The following is a 24,001-nucleotide window of genomic DNA, read 5'->3' as shown; positions in this document are numbered from 1 at the left end:
ACTCAGCCATTCCTCCGAAGGAAACCGCTCTTTCGGACATCAGCCCACTCCGGCACGGTTACAACGTCTGTATACGGCGATTTTGAGGCTTACCGGATACTCTGGGATCGCTACAAGTATAGCTCGCCGACTGGAACGAAAGCAACCGGACCGTATCCATACCCTCGAAGCCCATGGCGTGGGTCCCGCAATGCATTCGTTAAACTTCACCTCAAGTCCGATCCGAAGCGAAACAACGAACCAAGAGCCTGGAAAGCTACCCTACACATGAAACCAATGACGGAGTTGTAGTCAGGAATCAGATTGCAAACTCTCATTCACCACCGAAGAGAACGACAAACGGTTCTGCCGGGCAAGTCGAAGATGGCGGCATTTTACCCCCACTCGCAGTCACCGCGACTTTCTGAGCCGGCTTCACTGCGGATGCAAGCTGGCAATCCTATGACGCCCGTCCACTCCCCACACCACTCAGTTACCTCGTCTGCCTCCTCCCGGACTCCCGTCCACGTCCTCACCATCCACGAGTATCGCAAGCAGCAACACACGCCTACGCTATCGCGAACAGGTACACCGTCAGGCAAGACTCTTCGGAGGAAACCTGCGGCACTTGCCTTGAACGATATCGAACGCGCACCATCGGTATCGCATTCGACGCGGTCAGACTCTGGTCCACCATTGCGCCCTCTTCACTTTTCGCAGTCGGCATACCAACTCAACTCGATTGCCCCGCCGCCCCAGCAACCGACACTGCTCGAACTATCGCTTCGGTCGCAGTCAGCTGAGCCTCGCGTGCAGACGGGCAGTATATCCAGCATATCCACTGGAAACTCGTCTAGCAAGGTACGTCAGTTCAAGTCAAGAAAAAGGTTGCCGAAACCGCCTGCCACTACAGGTCCTGTATTTGCTCTTCCGCTTGCAAACGTGAAATCTACGCAAGACCGCCAATCACCGCGTCCTGCTGTGTTGAGCTTCTCCACCGATCTTTCACACTCCAGCGGCGCGCAGACCACGCCCACACTCTCGACCTTCTCGCTATCCCGCTTCCCGCAGCCGCCCCACCGGATCGACCCGTCGCTCTCACCACCCCACGATGAAAGAGAGCCGAGGCGAATAGACGCACCTAGCTTCGCGACGACCGCGCCTGCGACGCCGCCCGCGACGCCCGCAATTATCCATTATCGCGGTGCTTCCTTTGACTTGGTTAACCCGCACGATTCGCTACTGCTTCACGACATTGTTACGCCCTCGCGCGACTTCGATTCTAGTGAATATCTTCTTCTACGTTCATCTGACGACGCATTTTCAGAGGTATGTATTACAACCCAACTCCGCTCTCAGCACAGCTGATCGCAACAGATGGCGCCCAAACGAGCCGTTTACGGCGATTTCCGCGCAGCGCATGCAGGTATTCTGCGACGTCCTGAAGATGAGCCAGAGCAGTCGCATATGGAGCTTCCGCTTGAACCGTCACCTGCTGCCCTCAGTCCCAACTCCTCGTCTTACACATCGCCTCCTTACAGCCCCGAATCAATCAATGCGCCCTCCCCACTGACCATCAAGCCGCCTGCTCGCGAGTCGCGTTTCTCCCTCAAAGGATTGACTCGCACTTTGACGAAGAAGCTCACCAAGACTCCGTCGGCGTCACAGGGCGAGGAGTTGCAGGAGATGCGTAGCGAGAACGTGAGCAAGGCATCAATCAGCATGGAAGGAGAATTCCCACGTCCGCTACACCAGACCTATATCACAACCCCCGAAACATCATACTTCCCTGTCGGACCAATGTCGCCAGCTACGCCCAGCAGCCCCCTGTCACCTGAAGGCTTCCATGCCTTTACACCGGCGTTCCCACAAGCGTTTTCGCCCGGACAGAATGAAGCCGAGACATCACGAGGTCATCATACAGGACACTATCAGACGGACTCACTAGCATCCATGCTGCCGGATGAGCACTCGACGGAGATCGGACGATTGGATGAGTCTCATCTACCTTACTCTACTGAAGGCGGGTTTTCGAAGCCCTACTACGACGATCTTGATTCGATCTACCCCAGTTCTTCCATCTACACCGCAGATGGTCATCGGAAGTCCATGTATCAGCAGGGACTCCAGAGCGACCGGAACAGCAGTGGCAACCCGTTCGCTCGGCTTAGTGGGATAAACGCAAGCGACTTTGCCAACGAGTACAATCCTAACAGCTCGTACGATTATGGCGACTCTAATCGGATGAGTCGGCGACTGTCACGTCCATTCGCCCAGGACATATACCACCCTTCGGTCGAAGAACGTGATCCCAAGACAGACACCATCAGCAAACTCATCGATGAATATAGCCCGCATGATACTGCAAATGCGTCCGTAGCCACTCACTATGAAGGCAAAGGAAAGGGGGTTCAACAAACTGGTGCAGGTTCCAGGCGGCTTCCGATTACCCAGCACCCAGGTTCACCCCCTCGTGAAGCGGCTCCTCTTGCACCGGCCTTTGAGTACGATGAAGCGCCTTTCCTTCCTCCACGTCTACCAGTGTCTGGTATGTTCTCTGATGAATCACGCTACTCATACGGAGATACTCGAAATCTGCTCCGCATCTCGCAGTCGGATGTCTCGATTCAGCCTGCTATGAAAGGCACTCTGGAGCCATCTTCATCGTACTCTCAACCAGAAGCCAGGACCCTCGAGCCTTCGTCTTCTTACTCTCAGGCGGACAACCCGCAGAGTCCGCATACGCCTAGAGAGGCTCTCGAACAGGCCGAACAAATCTTCCAAGACACGGCCAACAAGCATCAGGATGACCGTAAGATCCCCGCGATGTGGGCTAGACGCAACTCGGCCAGCCTAATGCTAAGTAAATCAGCCACAAACAGGTCATCTGGTGTTCCCGAGGAGTTCGACACACCTCTTGGTGGCGGCGACGCAGCTATTACCGGAGATAAAGCGGATTGGGAAACGGTCGGCGGCAACAGTCGCGATTCAAAAGGCCACGAGTCTCTTCTTAGCAGTATTGCAGATTATAGCAGCAGTGAGGGCACCCGGAACAGTCTTGGCCTAAACTCAGATGGCTCCCTTCCTTCCTGGGCGAAGCTAGCTCAATCGCCGGCTCGTTCGACATACTACAACCACCCTAGTCCTTCACGCACTCAAAACCCTCAACTGTTCGGCTCGTCGCCACCACAGTTGAGAGCTCAAGCAAGTGTCCGTACCGCACCCGATACTTCATCTCCTCCTTTGGCCACTAGCCCTCCAGCGTCGCGGACAGCACCATTGTTCCAGTTCGCTACTCAACCTGAGGACGTTCGGGGGCGCGGTGCCGTCGATCAGCCATATGCTTACGCTCCTTGGGCGGACCCGTACGCCTTCAGTGACAAAGAGACGCAAGAACTGCTAGCTTCTGGCCCTAATGATAACATCATTATCGATGAGCAGCGCGCTTCGTCTGTGGGTCAGTCACAAGGACATTACCGGTATAGAAGCGATGATAGTACTCTACCGACTTCAAGTACCGCTGATGAGAGCGTTTTCGACAACAGTCCTATTGGTCTCGAGCGCCAGAACACCTTTGAGAAGCTCTCCTATGTTGGGCCTAAAGGCAACCTCACTGGTACTCCTCGCGGTACTGGTATGCATGAGACAGGTAGCAGTGTCGCAGATACTAGCAGTCCGGGTGTGAAGCTCAGCTCGAGCGTCGGTCGCCAGAGCGTTCGTTCAGACTACACCGGGTTCTACGCTTCGCCCTTCCCAGCTACAGGCAGCGTAACTCGCATCAGCCAGTCCCGACCAGTCTACAAGCCGAGTCCCGAGCATCGTACACCATCAGAAGCTAGTCTGTTCTCACAGCCGCCAGAACTGGAAACTGTTCAAGAGACCTCTCCAAACCCTGGTGCTCGCAAGCACCTCCGTAACTCTACCACGTTCCTGCGTCAACAACGCCGCACGAGCCGCTCTGCCGTACCCGGTCAGACGAAACTGCGGCAGATGTTCCTTGCGCCTGAAGCTGCCCGATCGACCATCTCGACTCAGGACACGCACATCACGCGCTTCGTGGCCCACAGTGATCGTCCCTCTACCAGCGACACTACCACGCCTCTCCGTCCAACACACCCTAGCCTAGACATCTACCCTGCGCCGGTCCGGACCAACATTGCCCACCAGCACTCGCCTCACCTTCTCTGTGTAGAGCGGGAGCCCAACCCAGAAGACGAGGCACGCCGCCGCAAGCTATCATGGTGCATCCTCATGGCCTTCTGCCTCCTGCCACCCTGCATCATCCTCTTCCGTTTCATAGGAGACAAGGTCATCGCCGAGCTTACCAAAGGCCATCTTGGTCACGTCACGCCACAGTCTAAGCGAACGGCGCTCATTGCTGGTATCGTCGTTAATGTTGGCCTTGTCACTGCAATCTTGGTTCCGGTCTTGGTTGCGCAGGCACTGAAAGCTGCTTGATGGGGAGTGTTGATGGGGTTGAAGAAGAACAGGTACGCAGTGCTATTGTGATCCTCTTATGTGAACTAACCTTGATGAGCAGCAGAGCTGGCAGTCTAAAACATACTCAAAAGTGCTACCAACGATATCTCGAACCGCAGACTTTGCGACGCGGTCCGACATACGAAAAGTTTACGAGCGATCTTCATCGCAAGTTCCAAAGAACAAATTGGCCAGCAACGTCTTGGTTGCGGCGTCCATTCTCTTCTGAGTGTGAGTTTTTTTTCCCTTTGTTCTGTACTATCTTGCGTTGCTTTGGCGTTGCTTTTGCATGATCTGGGAGTTTTTCAACTTTGAAGACAGCCGTTTGGCTCTTCTGGACTCCTCATCGAGGGAAGGTTCTTTATTTGGGATGCATGATTGGCGATGGGCGAATATCCGGGCATGGTGCATGTGGGTTAGGATCGACATCTGGGGAATTGGTCATTATGGGGTCTACTGGTATCTCTTTTTTCATGTGTCGCGGCTGGCTTCGTAATGGGGTCGGCTGCTGGACGGTGGGAGGTTTGGACATGGGATGGTGGTTTTGTGGCTTGATGGATGGGTGGATGGATGACTTTTCATATGAAGAAAGCAATCACCATCAATTTCAGGACTTTTAGAGAGCTTGAGTTTCTGCAATAGCCTTGATGAAAGTGCTAGTGCTCTGATACTGCAACAGTGCCACGATGGACTTATGTGATGAAGCTGCTTTCTGCTTGTAATGTACTATACATATTTGTGTACGTGTGTGTATGTATAGCTCGACGATGGCAGCAAAAGGAATACATTCGTGACCGAAACAAGAGATATAGGGAGCGTGGGGATGAGATGCTGTGATTCCTATCCAAGAAAACAGTGACGCAGTTCTGCATTTTTTGATGCGTTATACTCGAAAAGTTGACTGACCTTGCATGTCAGTTATTGTATGAAATCCTGTTAGAGTGTAGACACATACGGATTGGGTTCAAGAACTTCCATCTTGCCTGTTGAACAAGGTGTTTAGGCCAAGGCTAGCTTCCGTGTCTTGCCTGCGAGGTCGTCCGAACGTCGGGCTCGTCTCTGTCGCAGTAGTGTGTGCATTGCTGGACAGGTTGTCGGATATGTCGAGTGAAGGCAGTCGGGGTGGGCCATCTGAAATGCTATTGCCAGATGTGATAGCTGGTGTGATTTCATCAGATGTGCCAGGTGCCGGTAGAAGCGGCTGGGTGGACGTCTTCTTGGTCTTGCGTGATCTGATCTCTCTCCATACGAATTGAGCTTGACTGATTTGACGCTTCGTGACGATGATTTGTCTTGACAGTATATATATCCCAACGATAATTAATAACATGTTGTATTGGTGAACAACTATGCTAGCCGCGCTAACCATCACGACGGTACATAATGCGCACATGATCAAAGATAGAATGGCAACCTTTCTGGTTGTCTCGAAGAGAGGTTGACTTGTAGCGCTCACAGACTGGTCCACGCCATTACTTGATCGGCGATTGAACGACTTATGAGCTAATGATTCTGATGTATTTAGGCTTGGGGATGAGACGTCTGCGGCATTGACCCGGTGTAGTTGTTCCTGGTTTGATGAAGGGTGAGATTTATCCGACACGCTTTGCTCTTCATTGGATTAGTAAATTTATAATATGTATAGGGGTACAACTTACCATTTGTCATCTCGACTAGAGCAAGCAGTGGAAGGACGAGTAAGCCAATTGCAACGACTTGACCAAACCCAAGCATCGATGGTTCTTTCGGGAAGCTTATATCAGGATTCCATACTGCTCTGACCGCGACGGTCGTTCCGTAGACAAGCTGAAAAGCCCATACTGGAATCTCAGAAAGATAGGCCTCATGGTACTGTTCGAGGAAGTACCACGTAGACACCCTCGTCCTTTTCTTGGATGGTCCGATCTTGGTATCGTAGTAGATTTGCGCATCGGTAACGAGTCTCGTGGTCTCTGCTGTAGAAAGATGGCTCTTCCAACTCCAAAAGTGTACTGATATGCGATCTATCAACGTAGTAGTAACATGGCGATGATGGGTGACTTCCGGAGCGACTACTCGAGTCAAAGCTGAGATATGTTTTCCCCACAGCATTACCAACACAGGAACGACTTCGAGAACAATCAAGTACACGCCGTCTACGAATGTATCGTCTCCGGGTGATCCCCAATTCAGTAACACGCATTGTATAATTCGAGCTTCTTCTCCGTATGGTTTTACTCGGTCCACAAAGAATGCGAAGCTGAAGAAAGCGACGAATAGAAGTGTGAAGCATATGCGACAGTACCTAATCCAAGTGTGCTGGGCTAGATGATCCCGGAGTACATCAAGAGACAAAGTATGCGTAGCCACCGAGAAATAAGCCAGTGACGTAACGATATGCCACTCATACCGACGGATGACACATCGACTTGACAGCGCAGCGATCAATATAGATATTCCGGTTATGAGCTGCTGATCACTGAGCATCTTGAGAAATCCGATCAGAACACGGCCATGGCTGCGCTGCTTCGGCGTCTGCGCTGGTATGACAGCTTCCGAGCGATCGTGGCTTCGTTTTCGCGTAAAGGGACTCTTGAGTAACATAAGTGCGTGCTGATCAGTTGGTTGCAGCAGACCCGAAGGCAAGGTTGCTGTCAGGTATCCCCAAGTTACGACTGCGAAAACAGCCAGCGCGCTGAAAAAGAACGACGTGAGAATCTGGCTTTCAATCAGCACGGTACTTGTCTTTCAAGTTCGCTACTCACGCCGATGCCCGCGATATCTGCGTTGAACTCCATCGGCCCATTGGATTTCCCGCCATCACACATCTGGGAACTGTTACAGTTACCCATAATTGTGAGAACGCACTCTAGGAGGTGGCAGCAAAGTACTGATGTATAAAGTTATGGCACCATAGGAACCGTCTCACTGCTTACGATGCCAGTGTCTCCAAGACTGTAGATTGTGGTAGATGACCAACAAGACAGAAGAGTCTACGAAGCTAGTCTGATGTATGGCGGTATCACACCCTGAACGCAGACGAAATGTGGAAGCAATGAATATGGAGTAGTTGTATCCCGCGATGTGTTGAAGGAAGCTACGTCCAAGGCAGCGAAAAGTCTGCCTAGATAGCGTCAGCACATCTGCAGCCTGTTCAAACAGGGAGGACATGATCACCCGCGTCGCCTACGTCGCCACAAAACCTTGATTCGCTGATTCTGGCCCCCACAATAGATCACAAGATGACTGCATTGAGAGGAAGGCAGGGCTGGCTCGAATGTGGACGGCAGTTGCAGATCCACGTCCCTCTCAGGATCGCATTCCCAACACCGTCTCAACCGTTCAATCGACGACTGCGCATCTAGAACCTATCGCAAATGATTTGCGCATGTTTGTACGACGCTGCATATTCGCGATTTGGAAGGAGATAAGTAGCAGGCAATCGTCAAATGAGGAAGGTGCTACGCTACACGCTGCTGACTACGGCAGCCGGGGGGTCGCTGTGCTTCATCGTAGCCTTGACAAATCCACCTTGCAGCAAGGCTGAGAGTGGCTACGAGCGTCTAGTGATCTACCGCGGAGATTATCAACATGTATCGTAACGCGCGGCGAAACCGAGGATTGGCATACCTTCTTGATGTTGTGGTTTGTAAGAAAGTGGGAGTGATAGAGCAAGGAAACTGCAACTATGCCCAGCTGTTTCCTCCAAGCCGAGTCATGCTACCAGGCAGCACCCAAACCGCGCTAGCGTTGCGCGAGTCATCAACAGACCCAACCATCCAACCCCAAACTCCACTGCATCACTGGTAAAACTGGTATGCCATGGTTATTGTTCATTCATCTTTCATTCATACAGCATTAATGCTGACTAAACCGGGGTATATACATCCACATCCTACTCCTTGCTCAAATCCGCAATCTGCAACACCGCCTTACCAAAGTTCTTTCCCTCGAGCATACCAATAAAGCCGTCAACCGCATTATCGATACCCTCCGTAACACTGATCTTTGCCTTGAAAGTGCCCTCAGACAACCACTTCTGCAGCTTCTCCTGGTGCTCCTTCGCATGCTTAGGACCCATGTTCTCGTCACCAACAATGAAACCGCGGATAGTAAGGCGCTTGGCAACAACGTTCATGAGGTTGCGGATGGGGTACTGCTCGCCGGGCTTAGCGTTGTACTGGGAGATCATGCCGCAGGCGACGATGCGACCGAAGTTGTTCATGGCGTTGATGGCGGCTTCGAGTTGCTCGCCGCCGACGTTCTCGTAGTAGATGTCGATGCCGTTGGGGGCGAGGCGGGCGAGGGCGTCCGCGGGCTTCTCGGTCTTGTAGTTGAAGCCGGAGTCGAAGTTGAGCTCCTTGGTGATGAAGTCGAGCTTCTTGTCGTCGCCGACGGAGCCGATGACGGTGAGGCCTTCGTGCTTGGCGAGTTGGCCGACGAGCTGGCCGACGGCGCCTGAGGCGGCGGAGATGAAGATTGTCTCGCCCTTCTTGGGTTGGCCGATCTCGTAGAAGGAGGACCAGGCTGTTAGACCGGGCATGCCGAGGGGACCGAGGAAGTACTTGGGGTCGAGGTTGTAGGGGTTCTTGAGCTCGATGCAGTTGGCGACGGCATCCTTGTCGAGGATGGAGTACTCCTCAATGGGGCTGATGCCCATGGTGATGAGGGTTTGGCCCTCCTTGAACTTGTCGCTGGCGGACTTGACGACCTTGAAGATGGAGCGGTTGGTGATGGGCTTGCCTAGCTCGAAGGGAGGGGAGTAGGACTTGACGTCGGGTGCACGCATGCGGCCACGCTGGTAGGGGTCGAAAGAGGCGTAGAAGTTCTTGACGAGAAGAGCGCCCTCTGGGAGCTTCTGGTCGAGGTCGATGTCGCGGGCCTCAACAGCGAGGTCCTGGCCTGGCTTTGGCCATCCCTCTGGGACCTTCTTGAAGATGACGCCCTTGTTCTGAACCATGATGGTGTGTTTGTGTTGTGTAGAGTTGGGTGTTAGGAAGGAAGAAGTAGGGTATCTTGTGTTGATGTTGTAGAGTGGTTTAATAATTTGATGCTGAAGATTGAGACATGAGCACCTAGCTATATACCAACACCTCTAGCTGACAAACTGTGATTTCACCGCCGAGAGAAAGACCCTGATTGCATCATGGGTGGAGGGAGGGACCCGGAGGCGCCGTCCTAGCACGGCAAGCCCAGTCGTAACGTTGCATATCGGCCAGCGACCGGCAAAGAGGCGCAAAACGAATATTCGTCCGACTCTAGAAGCCACGACTTCGGCCAGGTGTCTCGACGCGGGGCACGAAACTTGTCGCAAATGCAGAATCTTCGAGACAACGTTGAACGACACGAAGCCATGACGAGCGCTCGCGCCGGGAGTCACCCGCTTTGGGAAAGGTGCCCGCTGCGAGATTTAAGGCTGAGCCGAGGCAAGTGGGGCGTGGATTGGTAATGGAGGGGTGTAGCTAGAAGTCGCTATGGATTCAATGCACTCAGCGGTGAGGATGCTAGTAGTGTGCTGACCTGGAAGGCTTAATGAAACGTCCGAGCATATTTCTGATCCGTCTTGTGCATTGGCAATAGGAGCAGCATGTCAGAAAATGATCACGAGCAAGCCGATTGCGTCTCAAAGCGTATCGTACGAGAACCTTTACAGTATTCATGCATAGTCTGCCGGGAGGATACGGACGTAAGTCGGTACATTGGTTCCTATGTCTCCGTTGGATGCGGTGCGTGATGAATTACTTGTGTATTTGTCAACCATCATCTTCCCTCGAAAGCAGTCAACTGCTCCATAGAGCTATCTGACCTAGCCTAGCCTCAAGAAATCTATTATAACCTTTACTCCGTGTAAACACAGGAAACTTCCCTTCTTACGCGATGTCATGCTTAATCCCGTCGTCGACGGCTCTTACGCCTAGGTGGAGATTTGTGTGCATGCCATACACTATCGCTCGCCTGATGTACTTGGAGGTTCTTGTCCTACTCCTCCTCTTCGTCTTCTCTGCTGTCCACAAAGAAGTCCCCCTCTTCCTCCTCAGGCTCCATGACCTTCTCTATCAGCTTCAGCGTCTGCCGTAACGGCAAACCAACAACGTTGTCGTATGACCCTTCTATGCGCTCGATAAGGCACGCGCCCGCTGTCTGTATACCATAGCCGCCTGCTTTGTCGTTACCGTCGCGCGTTTTGACGTATGCGAGGATCAGTTCGTCGGTCACTACTCGTGTTAGCATCTGGTTCAGCTATTTCTGAACAGGAAGAAGTACCAGTAGGATCGAACATAACCGTAGTCTCTTCAACATGTGTCTCCATGGCATATCCCGGATCTACCGCAGACTCTAATGGCTTCATCACCGCAACGGCGGTCATAACCTTGTGCGCGCCCTCATCTCTCAACATCTTCAGCGTTGCTATATGGTCTGCCTCGCTCTTTGGCTTCTCCAGTATCCGCCCAGCGTGCGATACTACGATTGTGTCGGCAGCGATGACGATGGCAGGTTCGCCGCGCTCGCGATTGTTAATCTCGCTTTTGTATACGTCATGCGCTTTGGCGGATGCGGTTTCGAGGACGTAGTTCAGCGCGCCGAGCGAGTGGTCTAGGTTTTCGGCGAACTTGGAGGGGACTACGTCGATCTTTGTGAGGCCGATCTGATCCGAGTTAGCTTTTAACATGTTCACGTCGTAGTGGAGATTCTCTTGCCTGTGCGAGAAGCTGTCTTCTACGTGGTGACGCGCTCGCAAGCACAACTCTCGATCCTCTCAACTCATTCAGCGCTGGCAGATTTAGTGGCGGAGGAGGTGGCCTCTTCGCTAATGGTGTGCCCGATGCCGACTTGTTTTGTGGGATTGGTGACTTCCGCGCATCTTCATACGAGGGCGGGGGGTCAGACGGTAGTAGGGGCTCTTTGACGTCCATTGTGGCGGTTGAAGTATGTTTAGCGATCAGGTGATATGCAGAGACTGCACTTCAATAATAAAAGGTCAAAGAATTGGGTATGCGCTGCGATTGTAATGGTGTTGGGGATATCTTTCGAGGAAGCTATCGATTTCGGGGATGTTTCAGGGTCCAAGCTCCTGCGCCACCCGACTGGATGACGTTCGACTGGGGAGCCGCAACGCAGATCTCTACTTTCCTTGTTCTCAAGCACCGCAACTACCTTTTAACGTTCAACTGCCCACTGCAACGAAAGACCGCCGCTTCTTACGAATAATAGAGTGGAGAGCGAGTCACGAACAACATCACGTCACTTGCACAGTTGAACCAAAGTCCAGAGGTCTCAATTGCAAGGCATCTCGTACTCAACGCCAGAGGCACTAATTGCAATGAAGAGCATCGATTACCCCGGAACATACACCTGGATATTTACCTCCCCTTCGTCATTGACAGCCCAAACGATAACATCATCTAAACCCGACTCGGACGGTGCACAAAGCCTCAGCTTCATCACGCCACCAGTAAGAAAAGTTACAAAGAAAGTGATTTTGATCCGTGTATCCACATTGAGCAAGAACTGAGCATCCTCTTCCTCTCCCCCGAATGCGTAATGTGGGATATCGGGTGAGATCCACCAGAAGCTACCGAGGCCAGTGATGTATACCTGACTTTTGAGTGGGTAGTGCTTCCAACATTCATCGCTTAGTTCATGCTTGCCAAGGCAGATCGTTCCGACGGTGTATGCTAGATCTGTTTGCCCGGCCATTCGGAGCTTGTGTGCCATAGAGATAAGTCCTGGTGAATATAGAGTCCAATTGCCTTCCAATGACTCTATCGGCTTCTCATCGTCATCAAGAAACCACGGTTCCACGACAGACGCGAACCTTAAACAATTGGCTTCGTGAGCCTGGTGGTCAGCAAGAGCCTTCTCGTACTTTGAGTTATCATCCCACGAGGATGATATCGTCGAATCCTCTGTTTGCAACTTGCTATGTCCAGACATGTGCGTAGGTAATCTAGGTGTATGGCAGACTGTGACACATAAGCTTTCAAATGAATTAAACATGAAAGCAAACTTACCTGTAGTAGGATTCGTTTCGTCTTGGATCTTCGGGGCAGCAGGAGTGCTAGGTCCTTCTTCACCTAGAGAAGTTGGTGCAAGGTACCTATAGGTTGGTGCAAGTCAGGACATGTCTCACGTCAGTTCGTACAAGGACATGGCTTACCGAGTTCGACCTTGGGGTAAAGTGGAGATGTACGGCGCTTCGTAGTATGGTACTGGTCTACTCCAATAGTTCTTTGCAAATCCGGTGGCTGCCATCTCTTCCTCTGTCCTATCCAGAATCCCGATGAACAAGTAATCTTCTTCTCCAATAGTGTCACCTATTTCTGTCGCCGGGATGTATATGAGCATATATGAACCCTTAAGACAGCATATCGTCCAGCTCTTTGGATCCTTATCTCGAGAAACATTACCACCATCGGCGTGAATGTCTTTTATTTTACCAACGAAGCATCTTGCCTCAGGACACCCGAAGGTGAGAGGACGCCTGAGTCCAGCAATCGTGCACTCGGCCCCAATAGGAAACCAATCATTTCTCCAGCGCTGTCCAAAACGGATGCTACCTGCCATCCATGTACTGGCAAACTCTTCGGTCCAGAGGGTTGGATTGTTTTGGTAATGGAAATTCTGATAGCAGGGGGAGTACAACGTATATTCACCGCGGATCGGTAAGACTGGGGTGTTTGGCCCGTCACATATTCCTTGGTTCAACGTTCCATCATTTAGACTCGATTCGATCTGCTCGAAGGCACGAAAAGCGTCGTCATGGTACTGTTCATGTAGCTTGTACGCAGCGTTAACGGCGGCCGGGAAGCCGTTGTATTCGTCAGGATCGGCCGTGCTAGATGCACTGTTTCCTACTCTTTCGGTCTCGTTTTCACTAGAGGAATCTCCGTCGTCGCTCGAGCTCCACGGGTCTGAATCACCCTCCTCGGGTGCGATAACCATTGTCTGTGCTGATTCGACGTAATGAGTGTTCATAGCTGCAAATGTTCCGGAAGGTCCTGCTTGCTGAGGCACAAGTTTGCAATGGTTTTCGGTGTCCTCGTGCGATATCGCTGTATCTAGTTGTTAGTATCCGCGTCTCAGAGAAAATGAATGCGCACTTACTCAAGGATCAGCTGCAATCCGACACAATTGTAAGAAGATAGATGTCTTTTCTTTTTTCCGTTCACTGCCAGCCATTTTATAGATAAAGAAGACGCGACCAGCCTCCATCAGCGCTTGTAATACCTTAGCGTGTCGAAGTCGCGTTCACGGCTTGAAGCCCAAATCCCCGGGCCGACTCAAGATGTCGAAAACCAGCCTTCTCTTTTTAAACGAGTCTAGAATCGATTCAGTGTGCATCATCGTTACTTAATAAAACAGGTATGTTGTACATTATTGGATGCGGACGTCCTGTCCAGTGGCCGCAGTAGGTGCGAGATATCGAGTCTGGCCTTGGGGTAAGACAGGGTTGTACGGCGTTTTGTAATGAGGTTGCGGCTTCCATTCCGGCATACCCGGCCACCATTCTGCCATCTCTTCCTCGTCCCTGTCTAGAATTCCACAAAGAATAACCGTTCCATGACATCTTATATCCGGGAGTTCTATGATCAGATATGCACCGCCCAAAAAGGTAATCCCAACCTCTACTTCTATACCTAAGTAATGCCAATAACCCGAACAGATTTGCCTCGACGGAAGTTTTGGAGCGGTGTATGCAAAGGTTACACTCCTGTTGTCATGGAAGAGATTGATTTCAGCGCCAGGGCCTTTGCCATCTCCCCAACGTTGTCCCAGTCGTATAGTACCAGTGCGCCAGTTGTGGGAGGAGTTATCGGTTATCCGGTGTGGGTTCTTGGCAATCGCATATGACAGGATCTTCTCGGAATATAGCGTATATTCTCCGCGAATGTAGACCGGCTCTTGTGGACACTCATATGTACCATTGCCACCATACAGCTTCTCGGTGAGATACTCATAAACGTGTTTAACCTCGTTTTGATAGTCGATCTCTCGGTTTAGAGTATCTTCTACCGCATTCCTGTTTTCGGCGAGCTGGACCATCTTCTTGTAGTACTTCATGAGAATAGCTTGTTGTTCGCGCTCGAACTCGACCTGCCTTTCGACCTCATAATTCCGTTTCCGTTCACGTTTCATTCCCTCGCTTGAACAGTAGGCCTCTCTGTTCGCACGCTCCTCATCGACGACCTCGACCATCTCGTTTTCATACTGGAGGAGAATAGCCTCTGATACGTGCTCGAAATGGGTCAAGCTTCTGTCCTGCTCAGCGCGCTGGACTGCCTTCTGGTACTCGACGAGCATAGCTCGTCCTTTGCGCTCGAAAGCGGTCTGGCCGAACCCATTGTAATGCAGCCTTTTGCGGTTGGGATTCGACAACTCCCTCGCTGCTGCAATGATATCTGATCGGTCCCGGTGTTCATCGATCCTAATGTTTGTAGGCTTTGCAGGAACGGGAGGCTTTGCGTGAACAGTAGGATTTGCAGGAACAAACGGTTTCGCAAAATCAGAAAGCTGTGCAGGAACAGGAGGCTTTGCAGAGACAGGAGGCTCTTTCGGAACGACTCGGAAGTAATCCCTAATCTTTCCGTCCCGTGTGAGCTTGCGCGTAGCTGCTGTAGATCGTTAGAAGCGGTTCCTTCCTAGCCGAACTATGCTGCACATACGCTTGACGTGTGAACTCTTCTTTATTGGAGCCATTGGGTTGTTGTGTGTGTTTACTGGTGATTGAGGAGGAGGCTGCCCCGGAAACGATTCCGAGAAGGATACGCACGCTCCAATGCGACGAGATAGGAAGCGTTCACCCCTGATTAGCGTGCAAGGGTCATTAGCGCGGCGCGTCGCATCGCGTCCGAGGAATGAGACCGAACAGCCACTTTAGTTTACACCCAGCCTTCTTTATTAAAGCAAGATTCTTTTTAATCCCGCACTCCTTATTTCATTGCTGGGAGGAGTGGTATACACTGTCAGCACGGCTCTTAGCGTAACGACCATCATTCGCAGCTGCTAGAATGATTCGTCCATTGTATGTATTCCCGTCTATCTTGCCGAAAAGTTTTCCAATTCGAGCTCTCAAAGACGACTGGAGGTGTCCACCTAGTACCAGACAATATGTTCTTTTATGTTTACCACTCCCTCTCGTCCATGCGACTATGCTTCGGACAATCATCATCGCAACACTGCATTTCCTTATCCTCGTAATAACAGAAGCCGTCATCGAGATCATAGTCGTCTTCCTCGTATGACCTTCTTGTCTGAGTCACAGGCGCCCTTATCTCCTGGAATGGGCTTGCCAAAGTTACCGGCTCCGCTTCCTTTCCGTATGGTCGGTAAACCCATCCATAATGTCCCCTTGCCCATTCCATCTCGCGAGCGTGTTCGTCCCTGTTGCGCGAAACAGCAAAGAATTCGACCATATCTGAGCCCTCGCCTCCTACCAAACTCGCTGGCATGTGTAGAGTAAGGTATCCGTTGCCTAGGAAGCGCAGGCCCTTCGTAAACCCTGTCTCGTCTTCGCAATAAACAGGCTCTTCCTCGACCACAAATGGCACATCGACCTTCTGTATCCCGAAATCCAGAACTGGTGTGATGATTGGATAAAACATCTGGAATGACAGCTTAATCTTGTCTTCGCCAACGCAATCTCGTATGACGAGCCTCCCGGGTTTGAATGTTCGATCTAAAACATCCTTGCACGTTCTTGGCCGAAGCTGAATGTGCTTATCGGAGTAGAGAACCCATTCACCCTTGATGTTTCCTACGGGATGTTCTCTACCTTGCGCCTTCTCTTTTATGAGCCAACGAGTCACAGCCCATCCTTTGGAGATCCATTCTAGATGTTGTGAGAAGGTCGATAGTTTCTCTGCTTCTAGATCAGCCGCGGTGTTACGCACGTCGTGGTGAGTCGGAGTGCTGTCGTCTAGCACGTCTTCGTCTGGTTTTGAGTCTGATTCGCTTTCTTCATCTGGTAAGGCGGCCCAATACGCCCGCTCAATTTCACGGCTCACATGCTCATCTTGCTCGGGAAGTGGTGCCGACGCGGGCGCGTTTTCGCTCGTTTCGGTGTCGTGGTGTACGGTGTGCGTTGCGTGATACTGCTGGCCTTTTTCTGGCAATGCCAGTTCCTCTCTAACAGCAGATTTTGCAGAACGAGCCTCCTTCAAACGGCCCACGTGCTCTTTCACTACAAAATCAAGTATCGACCGATGAACGCCCGCCTCCAGTAGTTCGTCGCGCATTCCGGCGATGAATCTTTCGAAATAGAGATTCTCGTATTTACCATCGAAAGACTGTACCGTGTTAGAATAGAATTTCATGGCATCTTGGTAGCACTTAATGCAATTGATGCGGTCGATGCGGTTGATGCGGTAGTCTTCGCACGTCTTCCTTTCGCACGTCTTCCTATCCCACTGTCCATTGATCACTGCAATGCGTTAGTATTCATCCTGGCGCACATTGAACCGCGACCCTACATTCTGTGACTGACGCTAAACTCTTATTCGCGAGATCAGTTGCGAGGCTCATGAGACCTGGGGTCTGAAACACTTTCCCTATCGTGTCCGTTGTGGTTAGCGTCGCGGTAAATCAAAAGTAGGTACCTCGGCAGACTCACCATTTGGAAATGCCATGTTGACGTCAGAACGCATGTCTATCTGGGAATGTGGCGTAGCTGTAACAGAAGTGTAATTCGGAATGTGATGTTGCGACGCGTTTTGTGTGGCCAGAAAACCTTGGAAGGCTCGGAACGGTGTCCATGGTTACGGAAAGGGGTTGCACTAGCCGTCTTTGACCCGCCGCATCCCGAGGTCGTGAAAACACTATCAATTCATTTCGACGAACAATGTACTATACAACCACTTATTAAAACCCACGGTCGTATGGATCGAAGTGCGTACAGTTATCCGGGTGGTCCGAACATTCGCTACGACTGTCTTCTATAGCGCCGGTAGGCGGGTTGTACACCAGTCCATCAGGCGTCTTTCCCCACCACTCTCTAACCACACCACGCCGCCTTTGATGAGGACGAAAACCTGGCAAGTCCTCAGCGATAGCGTAGAAGTCGATGAGACCGTTTTCTCTGCTTCCTCTGATCTCGTGAGCTGGAATGCGTATCTTCATATGCCCATTCTCAACAAAGCATATGCGAAACTTCAGTTTGTGCGGCGAGTCTTCGGTGGACATGATGGCGTTAAGTCGCTTAGAGTTTACAACGCTTCTCTCCATCGTCCACTTAAGATCGCCTGGGAAGTGATCGTACTGCGGCGGAAGAGTCAGGGTGCCCTTAGCAGGCCTACCGTCCACCCGGCCGTATGTTGTGATGCTGAAGTCGCCGCAACCGCCGCCGTGGAACAATTCATTATCAGTTCGCCAGCCTTTTTTAGCGACGAGCATGTCGAGATATGAAGTAGACCAGAGATTCCACTTGAGAACTTGATTATAATCTTCCAGACTTGTTCTGCGTGCTTCCATGCTTTCGACGGTTTCTTCCTCTCCTGAAGCGATGCGTTCCTCAAGCCATGCTTCGATGGCTTTGCCACGCGCTTCTTGCTTCGCGTGTTTTGCTCGTGCCTTGTCGTAATCGCTGTACCAAATATCGCTGTCGCTGTCGCTTTCGCTGTCTGTGGTGTCTTCGTCGCTGGGCTCAGTTGTCTCAGGGTCGCTGTCCTCGAGACGCTCAATTAGTCCGCTGTCTCTTTCCTTTATTTTACTCGTTTTGATGCCATAGAACTCAATATCTTCCCTTATCGTGTAGAATGGTACCGCCTGAGCTCTCATACTCAAGTAGCCGTCGCGGAGGAAGACGAGAGTGATTCGCATTGACTCTTGGTTCATCTCCTTCTGTTTCTGCGATGCACCTCTGTAACGGACCTGCGATTCGTCACAGAATTTTACTGAGATCTCTTCAAGTGCGGGTATTTCGAGATCTGGCCACGATCCAGTAAATTCAACCTGCTCTTTGAGGCAGGTCCTCGTACCTAGCTTGAACCACAAGTTCGCCTTGACTTCAACGTCGTCTCCTTGTCTCGAAATTTTCTCGATGTACAATCGACCGGGCGCATCGTCATGGACCAAACCATCGTGAATGCAGTTTCCATCCCCACCTGTAGTATCCTTGATGAAACTCTTCGCTGTAAGAATGTAAGTCGCGAGTTTCAACGGAACCAAGGGCCTGTGGCCTTGCTGCAGCTGTTGATTAAGCCGTGCTTCAATTTGCTGGATGCCGCGCTCAGCGCAGTCGTCGTCGTCGTCTCGACCTGGATCTTCGCCACTAGGAAAACTAAGAGCCTTGCGCTGCTTGAGAATCTGCCGAATTACTTTGCGACATTCCTTTTTACGACGCAGGTCTTCGGGTAACTTGCGTAGCTCCACCTGCTCACGCTCCTTTCTTGATATAATGCGCTTGTCCATGATGCAAAGCGCAGACTGAGAATCACCTGCCGAATGAAAATGTTTTGTGGTCGAAGTAAAGATGGAATGAAAAGACCTGCGGATATTACGGCTGGGTCGGTGCTCACCGTGCACGTCATCACCTGATTGGTCTAACTCGATCAGGCTAGAGCTGCCTGACATGTTCTTCGATAGCTTGTGCTTTTTCAGATGCAATATAGTTGCTCACATATCTCACCGCCAGTTTGCACAGTAAGAAGAGATTTAGATAAGTTTGCCTCCTTTCAATTTGGAGGGAAGGAAGTCCGCGGGTGCCTACCTAGGTAGGACGAACCGAATCAAGTAACCAGCCCCTCCGGTGTCTCCTCCCACCACTCCTGATCAGATACTCCACGCTTGGAGATCATCGGTGTCTGAGCTACCCTGAGCAACAGCATAGAAACTGTGAACATCATGGGCGTTGTATTTCACTCTCAAATACCCATCTTCGAGAAAGATCAATGTCATGGGCCATGGAGGCCGCACGCTGTGCAGGATCTTGGTAGGCCTAGATAAGACCACAGGCACCTTTTCGAGCGCACGTATCCTTGAGTTTGGCCATGAGCCCGTAAAACTTCCTTCCCAAACGCCAGTCCCGTCTGGTAAACAGACGCTTACTTCCACCTCGACCTCATCGCTATGGTTGATTACCCTCTTCAGCTGCAGTTGTCCTTGCTCATAGCCATCGAGAGACTCGTAGTATAGCTTCTTTCCAACTATGGTCATGCAGTCGATGTAGTAAGTTGAGTACAGGATATAAGTCGTCGGACGGAGAGTGGTGAAGGCCTCCTGGCCTTGCCCGAGCGAGCGAGATAGCCGTGCTTCGACGCCGCGTACTTCCACCTCATACTTCGTGTGTTTCATGATTGCATGTCTGTAGGCGCGAAACTTTGGATCGAGCTCCTTCGGCTCCAGGTACCTTGTTTCGTTCGGCGGCATAGAGACGGATGGTGGGCGTTCTCGTCCTTCGTTTGGGAAAAGTTTAGGATAATAATACACATTAAAGAGATCAATAACTGCGAGAGCGGTTCCACAAGTTTGCGGAGCGAGGAATGCATTAGATATTCTTGCCCCCGTGAGGTTGGAGTGAAGGAAGTGCTGACCGAATAACGAAATCCACTTCAATGCAACGCGTCGCGCTCGCGCTGGCGGCTGAGGGCCGATTGCCATACAAACCACGATCTATAACAGCCAAGTGATAACGATCAACCCCCTCAACCAGGATTTGAGTATCGAAACAGCGTATCTTGACCCTGTCCATACTCTACGGAGATCAGACTACCAATGCTTTCTCTTCAACCGGGGCTTGAGCATCGAGACAGCGTTCTCCGGTACCGGAAATACTCTACAGATCTCAATCTACCAGTTTCGTCTTGTCGACGTGGAACATCTTGAGTATTGCCTCGTATGCTTCGTCGAAATCGATCTTGTCAATCTCCTTCTGCATCTTCTCCCTACCTGAGACAATCTCTCTGGCGATGCTTGGCCAGTCGAGAGTATCATGACCGATCATCTCTTTCGCGCCGCTGTCGACCTGTACCGGCAGTAGCTTTCCATCCTTCTTCCTTACGGTACCATCGACAATGACAGTCTCGATATCTGCTGGACTGGAATGTAGGATGATGGCGGCGACTGGGTCGTGTTGTGCAGCGCCGACCATGCTAGGACTCAGAGCATCGAAGATGACCAGATCTGCCTTATGCCCTTCCGCGATGCGCCCAATCTCGCTGCTCATGTTCACAGCCTCTGCACCCTTGATCGTTGCAAGATTGAAGGCGGCCTCGACGCTGAGACTATCGGGAAGAGCTCGTGGAATCTTGTCTTGTTTCATAATGTGTTCGTTGTAGTGGTTTCGCGCATTACCGAGGCCGAGTTTTGCTTCAGCGATGATGGAGCCGGCCGTGGCGGAATGGCAATCAACACCGAGCGCGGCATTTTCCTGCAGTCCGACCGAATCTCCGCTTACGCCTCCATCTGGAAATGAGGCATCGAAGCAGTAGGATCGCCCCATGGCCATCTGGAGCTCTGAACTCGGGGTCGAACTCACGAATGCACCAGCGGCCTTCAAGAGCTCAGCATCAGCCTTGACGATCGTGCCACCATGCGATACGATGATCTTCTCATCTAGTAGACCATGCTCCGATACTGCTTGTACCACACTACCTCCTAGCGACACAGAGCCGTGGGTGGTAATCGTCTTGACGCCTTTCGCGTTCACTCTGGCGAATATGCCTTTGATCATATCCGCAGGTAGAAACCAAAAGTCGAACGCGAAACCCAGCGTTACCCTTCCGTCTCCAAAAGGCCCGTTGTCGGCGAGCTCCTCAAAGGTGTTCATAACCCAGTCTTCGAGAAGGTTTGGATTCCAGGTGAGGGGGTTGAACTGCTTGACAAGCGAGATTGGAGTGTAGCAGAACACCGAGCGCATGCCGGAAGATGCAGTACCTGCGATGGCGGCTTTGGCGTGTTCGGGTGAGCGGGTGATATGTGCGTGCTCAACTACCGTGGTTGTGCCAGCTGCAATGCTTTCCAGTAAACTGGCGAGCTGGCCGTAGAAGACATCTTCGGGCGAGTATTGGAAAGACTGTGAGTTGCCTGCTCTTTGTTAAGATGAGGCCGTCTAGTTCCACATGAAGCCATACCAGTCACCATGTAGTCCAGCAGCTGCTCATTGGCATGCCTGCCTTTGAGCTGCGTCTGCCAAGCATGACGGTGAGTATCGATGAAACCTGGGCTGATTATCTTATCGGCGCAGTCGATAGTCTCGGTTCCCTCAGATGGTTTGATATCATGCGCAATTCTCGTTATCTTGCCGTCTTCGACAAGAACATCAGATTTGGTTGGAACGACGTGGTTGTTTGCATCATGAATCAGAGCGACACCGCCCCGGAGAAGAAGGGTTTTGGAAGCCATCGCACGAGTCGCCACACCTGTGTATAGTTGTCGCGCTTCCACCATTGCTGGATCCAGGGTTCATATACCTCTTATTACCTTGTAATGTCACATTACGCCCCGGTCAGGGCTGAGGTCATCGTTGCTTCCTTCGACCCCTCACTCCGCTTTAATCGGCACCCGTGGACGCATCGAAGAGCGAAACGCGACTTTCCATGGCGTTAAGGCTTCACCGAACGACGAGAAACGGAGTTTAGAGTATCAGTCAGCTGTGCATCTAGATTTACTTGCATTTTGCCCTATCGGAAAGACACACATGTTGTCGCGTGTTGCAAGCTGAGGTCAGCGTCGCGTGTTGGTTTTCGCGAAGGGTCGATGACGTAATCTCGTGATCGCCTCAGCGCTCCATCGGGGGCTTCACACGAGACTGCTTCTCACGCATCAACTACGGAACACCGGCATTATGTCTATCCACGACGGATTTGGATCTTGCACAATTTCTGAATTCGCGTGGAGCTACAATTGGCGCAGCATCTCGCACGCGCCATTCACAGCCGAGGGCGCCTCAATTCGCAAATGTACTGACATTCGCCAGATCACGCATTATCGATCTTCAAGAGCGCTACCAAGCTCAAGCACGGCATGATTCACTACTTTCATTACCGCAACAACTCCCATCGAACGAATACCACGATAAGTTCGAGTCCTCCCTCCTTGCGGGCGTCCATTGCCCGACTAGGGGGTGACCGACATGAACCCCCATAAGGACAACCGTCAGCCCGTCGTAGTCGGCCATCCCACGTTCTTACGAACTCCAGACCCTCGGCGATATACATACGAAGGTGCATAGGGCTGGGAAGGCCAGACGTCCGGGATGAACCGCCACTCGCTTCATCAACCCTCACGAGGATGTGGCCTCATGCTGCGTCGGAATACCCGCAGATCATGCAGACTCCGTACTGTTCCAGACTCTCGGCTCGTGCTTGCTGGAACCCACGTCGCTGGTCCAGGTTGCATGCATTATAGCGTGGCAAACCAATGGCATCCAAGCATCTTGGACAATTACACATCGTAGCACGCGGGCTGAAGAGGCGACATAGGCTGGTTGTGGTGGCATTCCGCTAGGTCGTGAGCGCGTGCGTAGCTGAACAGTTGCTTCTTCTTGAAGAGCGTGTCGATTCGCTGGCCCGCGCGAGTGTGATACATGCCTCAGATGGCGTGCTACCACGAAGTCGCTCCGCATAGTCTAAGCGATTCAGGTAAGAGTTCAGCTGGAAAGTCCGCGCATGGGTGATCTCAACCCGATACCCTGGTTGTACAGCATCTGGAGGTGAATCTGGCGCTTATTACGCTGCAAATGAGGCTGGAAACCTTACCCAGATTACCGATCCCGAATGTGGCTTTGCGGAGACCCTCGAGTTCTGAACCACGTCCAAGAGCTCAGCAATGAGATTGCATCTTCTTCCGTTTTTGCACTTAAAAACTACCTTCTTAGCTAATGTTTCCATCGAAACATCGGATTGATTTCCACATTCAGGCGGAACGTCCCGAATCTTTCGAAGATACACAAAAGGGTGCGCTTGCATGCTCGCCATTTGTTTCAGTGCATTAGCCTTTCACAGCTGCCGGCCTGTGTGACAGCCTACTTACAGCGCCGTCTTTCGGGCGCTAGTGCAGCTGCAGTAGACCTGTCCAGGTAAGCATCGCATTCGGTGCCAATGCCGCCAACCGAGATGTCGCAATACTTGGCATCAATTGCGAACGTTACGCGAATAGTTCCCACCAGATGTCAGTCTGTTGAGATAATGCAAGGCTGGGCATGTCCACCTTTCTTCCTCTCGTTGGTAATCTCTTGTTGAAGAACTCGAAGATAACTAAACAAAGAGGTAACTGCACAGATTGGTTGCACGGATGATGTCTGGGACATTGTAGGTGTACGCTAGCCATGACCAACCAGCGACCCCAGATCTCCCACGCGATCCGCCAACGCCTCAAACGCCATATCTCCGCCTTCGGAAGCCCAGACCTCACAAGCTCAACGCTTCGCTGAGCCCAGCCTGCCAAATTCCTCGTCCTCCTTCTGCCAATGAGTAGGATTTTGCTCAATGCAAAGCACGTCATGATCGGGCGCTGTGCAGTGATAGCAATGCTGTACTGTGATTTGCACGGAAAGCTTCTCTCGCACACTCTGCCCACGCCAAGCGCAATGTGCCGTCTTGTTAGACGTCAAATCCTTGGGATGGCGTCG

General features: G+C 51.6%; 6 protein-coding genes across 6 annotated transcripts; 1 reads left to right on the top strand and 5 right to left on the bottom strand.

Annotated features, from left to right (window-relative positions):
* Positions 1 to 363: 363 nt before the first annotated feature.
* Positions 364 to 4,437, top strand: J4E78_008651 (uncharacterized protein; the record flags this gene model as incomplete). The annotated part of the gene is made up of 2 exons (XM_049369251.1): positions 364 to 840; positions 1,357 to 4,437. The coding sequence occupies 2 exons, from the start codon at positions 364 to 366 to the stop codon at positions 4,435 to 4,437; spliced, it is 3,558 nt and encodes a 1,185-aa protein (XP_049218952.1).
* Positions 4,438 to 8,332: 3,895 nt separating this feature from the next.
* Positions 8,333 to 9,397, bottom strand: J4E78_008650 (uncharacterized protein; the record flags this gene model as incomplete). The annotated part of the gene is made up of 1 exon (XM_049369250.1): positions 8,333 to 9,397. The coding sequence occupies one exon, from the start codon at positions 9,395 to 9,397 to the stop codon at positions 8,333 to 8,335; it is 1,065 nt and encodes a 354-aa protein (XP_049218951.1).
* Positions 9,398 to 10,416: 1,019 nt separating this feature from the next.
* Positions 10,417 to 11,351, bottom strand: J4E78_008649 (uncharacterized protein; the record flags this gene model as incomplete). Its single annotated transcript, XM_049369249.1, has 4 exons — positions 10,417 to 10,652; positions 10,702 to 11,083; positions 11,136 to 11,154; positions 11,200 to 11,351. The coding sequence occupies 4 exons, from the start codon at positions 11,349 to 11,351 to the stop codon at positions 10,417 to 10,419; spliced, it is 789 nt and encodes a 262-aa protein (XP_049218950.1).
* Positions 11,352 to 13,812: 2,461 nt separating this feature from the next.
* On the bottom strand, positions 13,813 to 15,135 carry J4E78_008648 (uncharacterized protein; the record flags this gene model as incomplete). Its single annotated transcript, XM_049369248.1, has 2 exons — positions 13,813 to 15,050; positions 15,102 to 15,135. The coding sequence occupies 2 exons, from the start codon at positions 15,133 to 15,135 to the stop codon at positions 13,813 to 13,815; spliced, it is 1,272 nt and encodes a 423-aa protein (XP_049218949.1).
* A 425-nt stretch (positions 15,136 to 15,560) lies between these two features.
* On the bottom strand, positions 15,561 to 18,843 carry J4E78_008647 (uncharacterized protein; the record flags this gene model as incomplete). Its single annotated transcript, XM_049369247.1, has 2 exons — positions 15,561 to 16,858; positions 17,361 to 18,843. The coding sequence occupies 2 exons, from the start codon at positions 18,841 to 18,843 to the stop codon at positions 15,561 to 15,563; spliced, it is 2,781 nt and encodes a 926-aa protein (XP_049218948.1).
* Positions 18,844 to 20,215: 1,372 nt separating this feature from the next.
* J4E78_008646 (uncharacterized protein) lies at positions 20,216 to 21,774 on the bottom strand (the record flags this gene model as incomplete). Its single annotated transcript, XM_049369246.1, has 2 exons — positions 20,216 to 21,456; positions 21,504 to 21,774. The coding sequence occupies 2 exons, from the start codon at positions 21,772 to 21,774 to the stop codon at positions 20,216 to 20,218; spliced, it is 1,512 nt and encodes a 503-aa protein (XP_049218947.1).
* Positions 21,775 to 24,001: the final 2,227 nt, after the last annotated feature.

This window comes from Alternaria triticimaculans, assembly GCF_023758025.1.
Source record: "Alternaria triticimaculans strain BMP 0046 chromosome Unknown scaffold_16, whole genome shotgun sequence".
Lineage (NCBI taxonomy): Eukaryota > Fungi > Ascomycota > Dothideomycetes > Pleosporales > Pleosporaceae > Alternaria > Alternaria triticimaculans.
The sequence above is the reverse complement of the archived record's forward strand: the minus strand, read 5'-3'. Positions and strand labels throughout refer to the sequence as shown.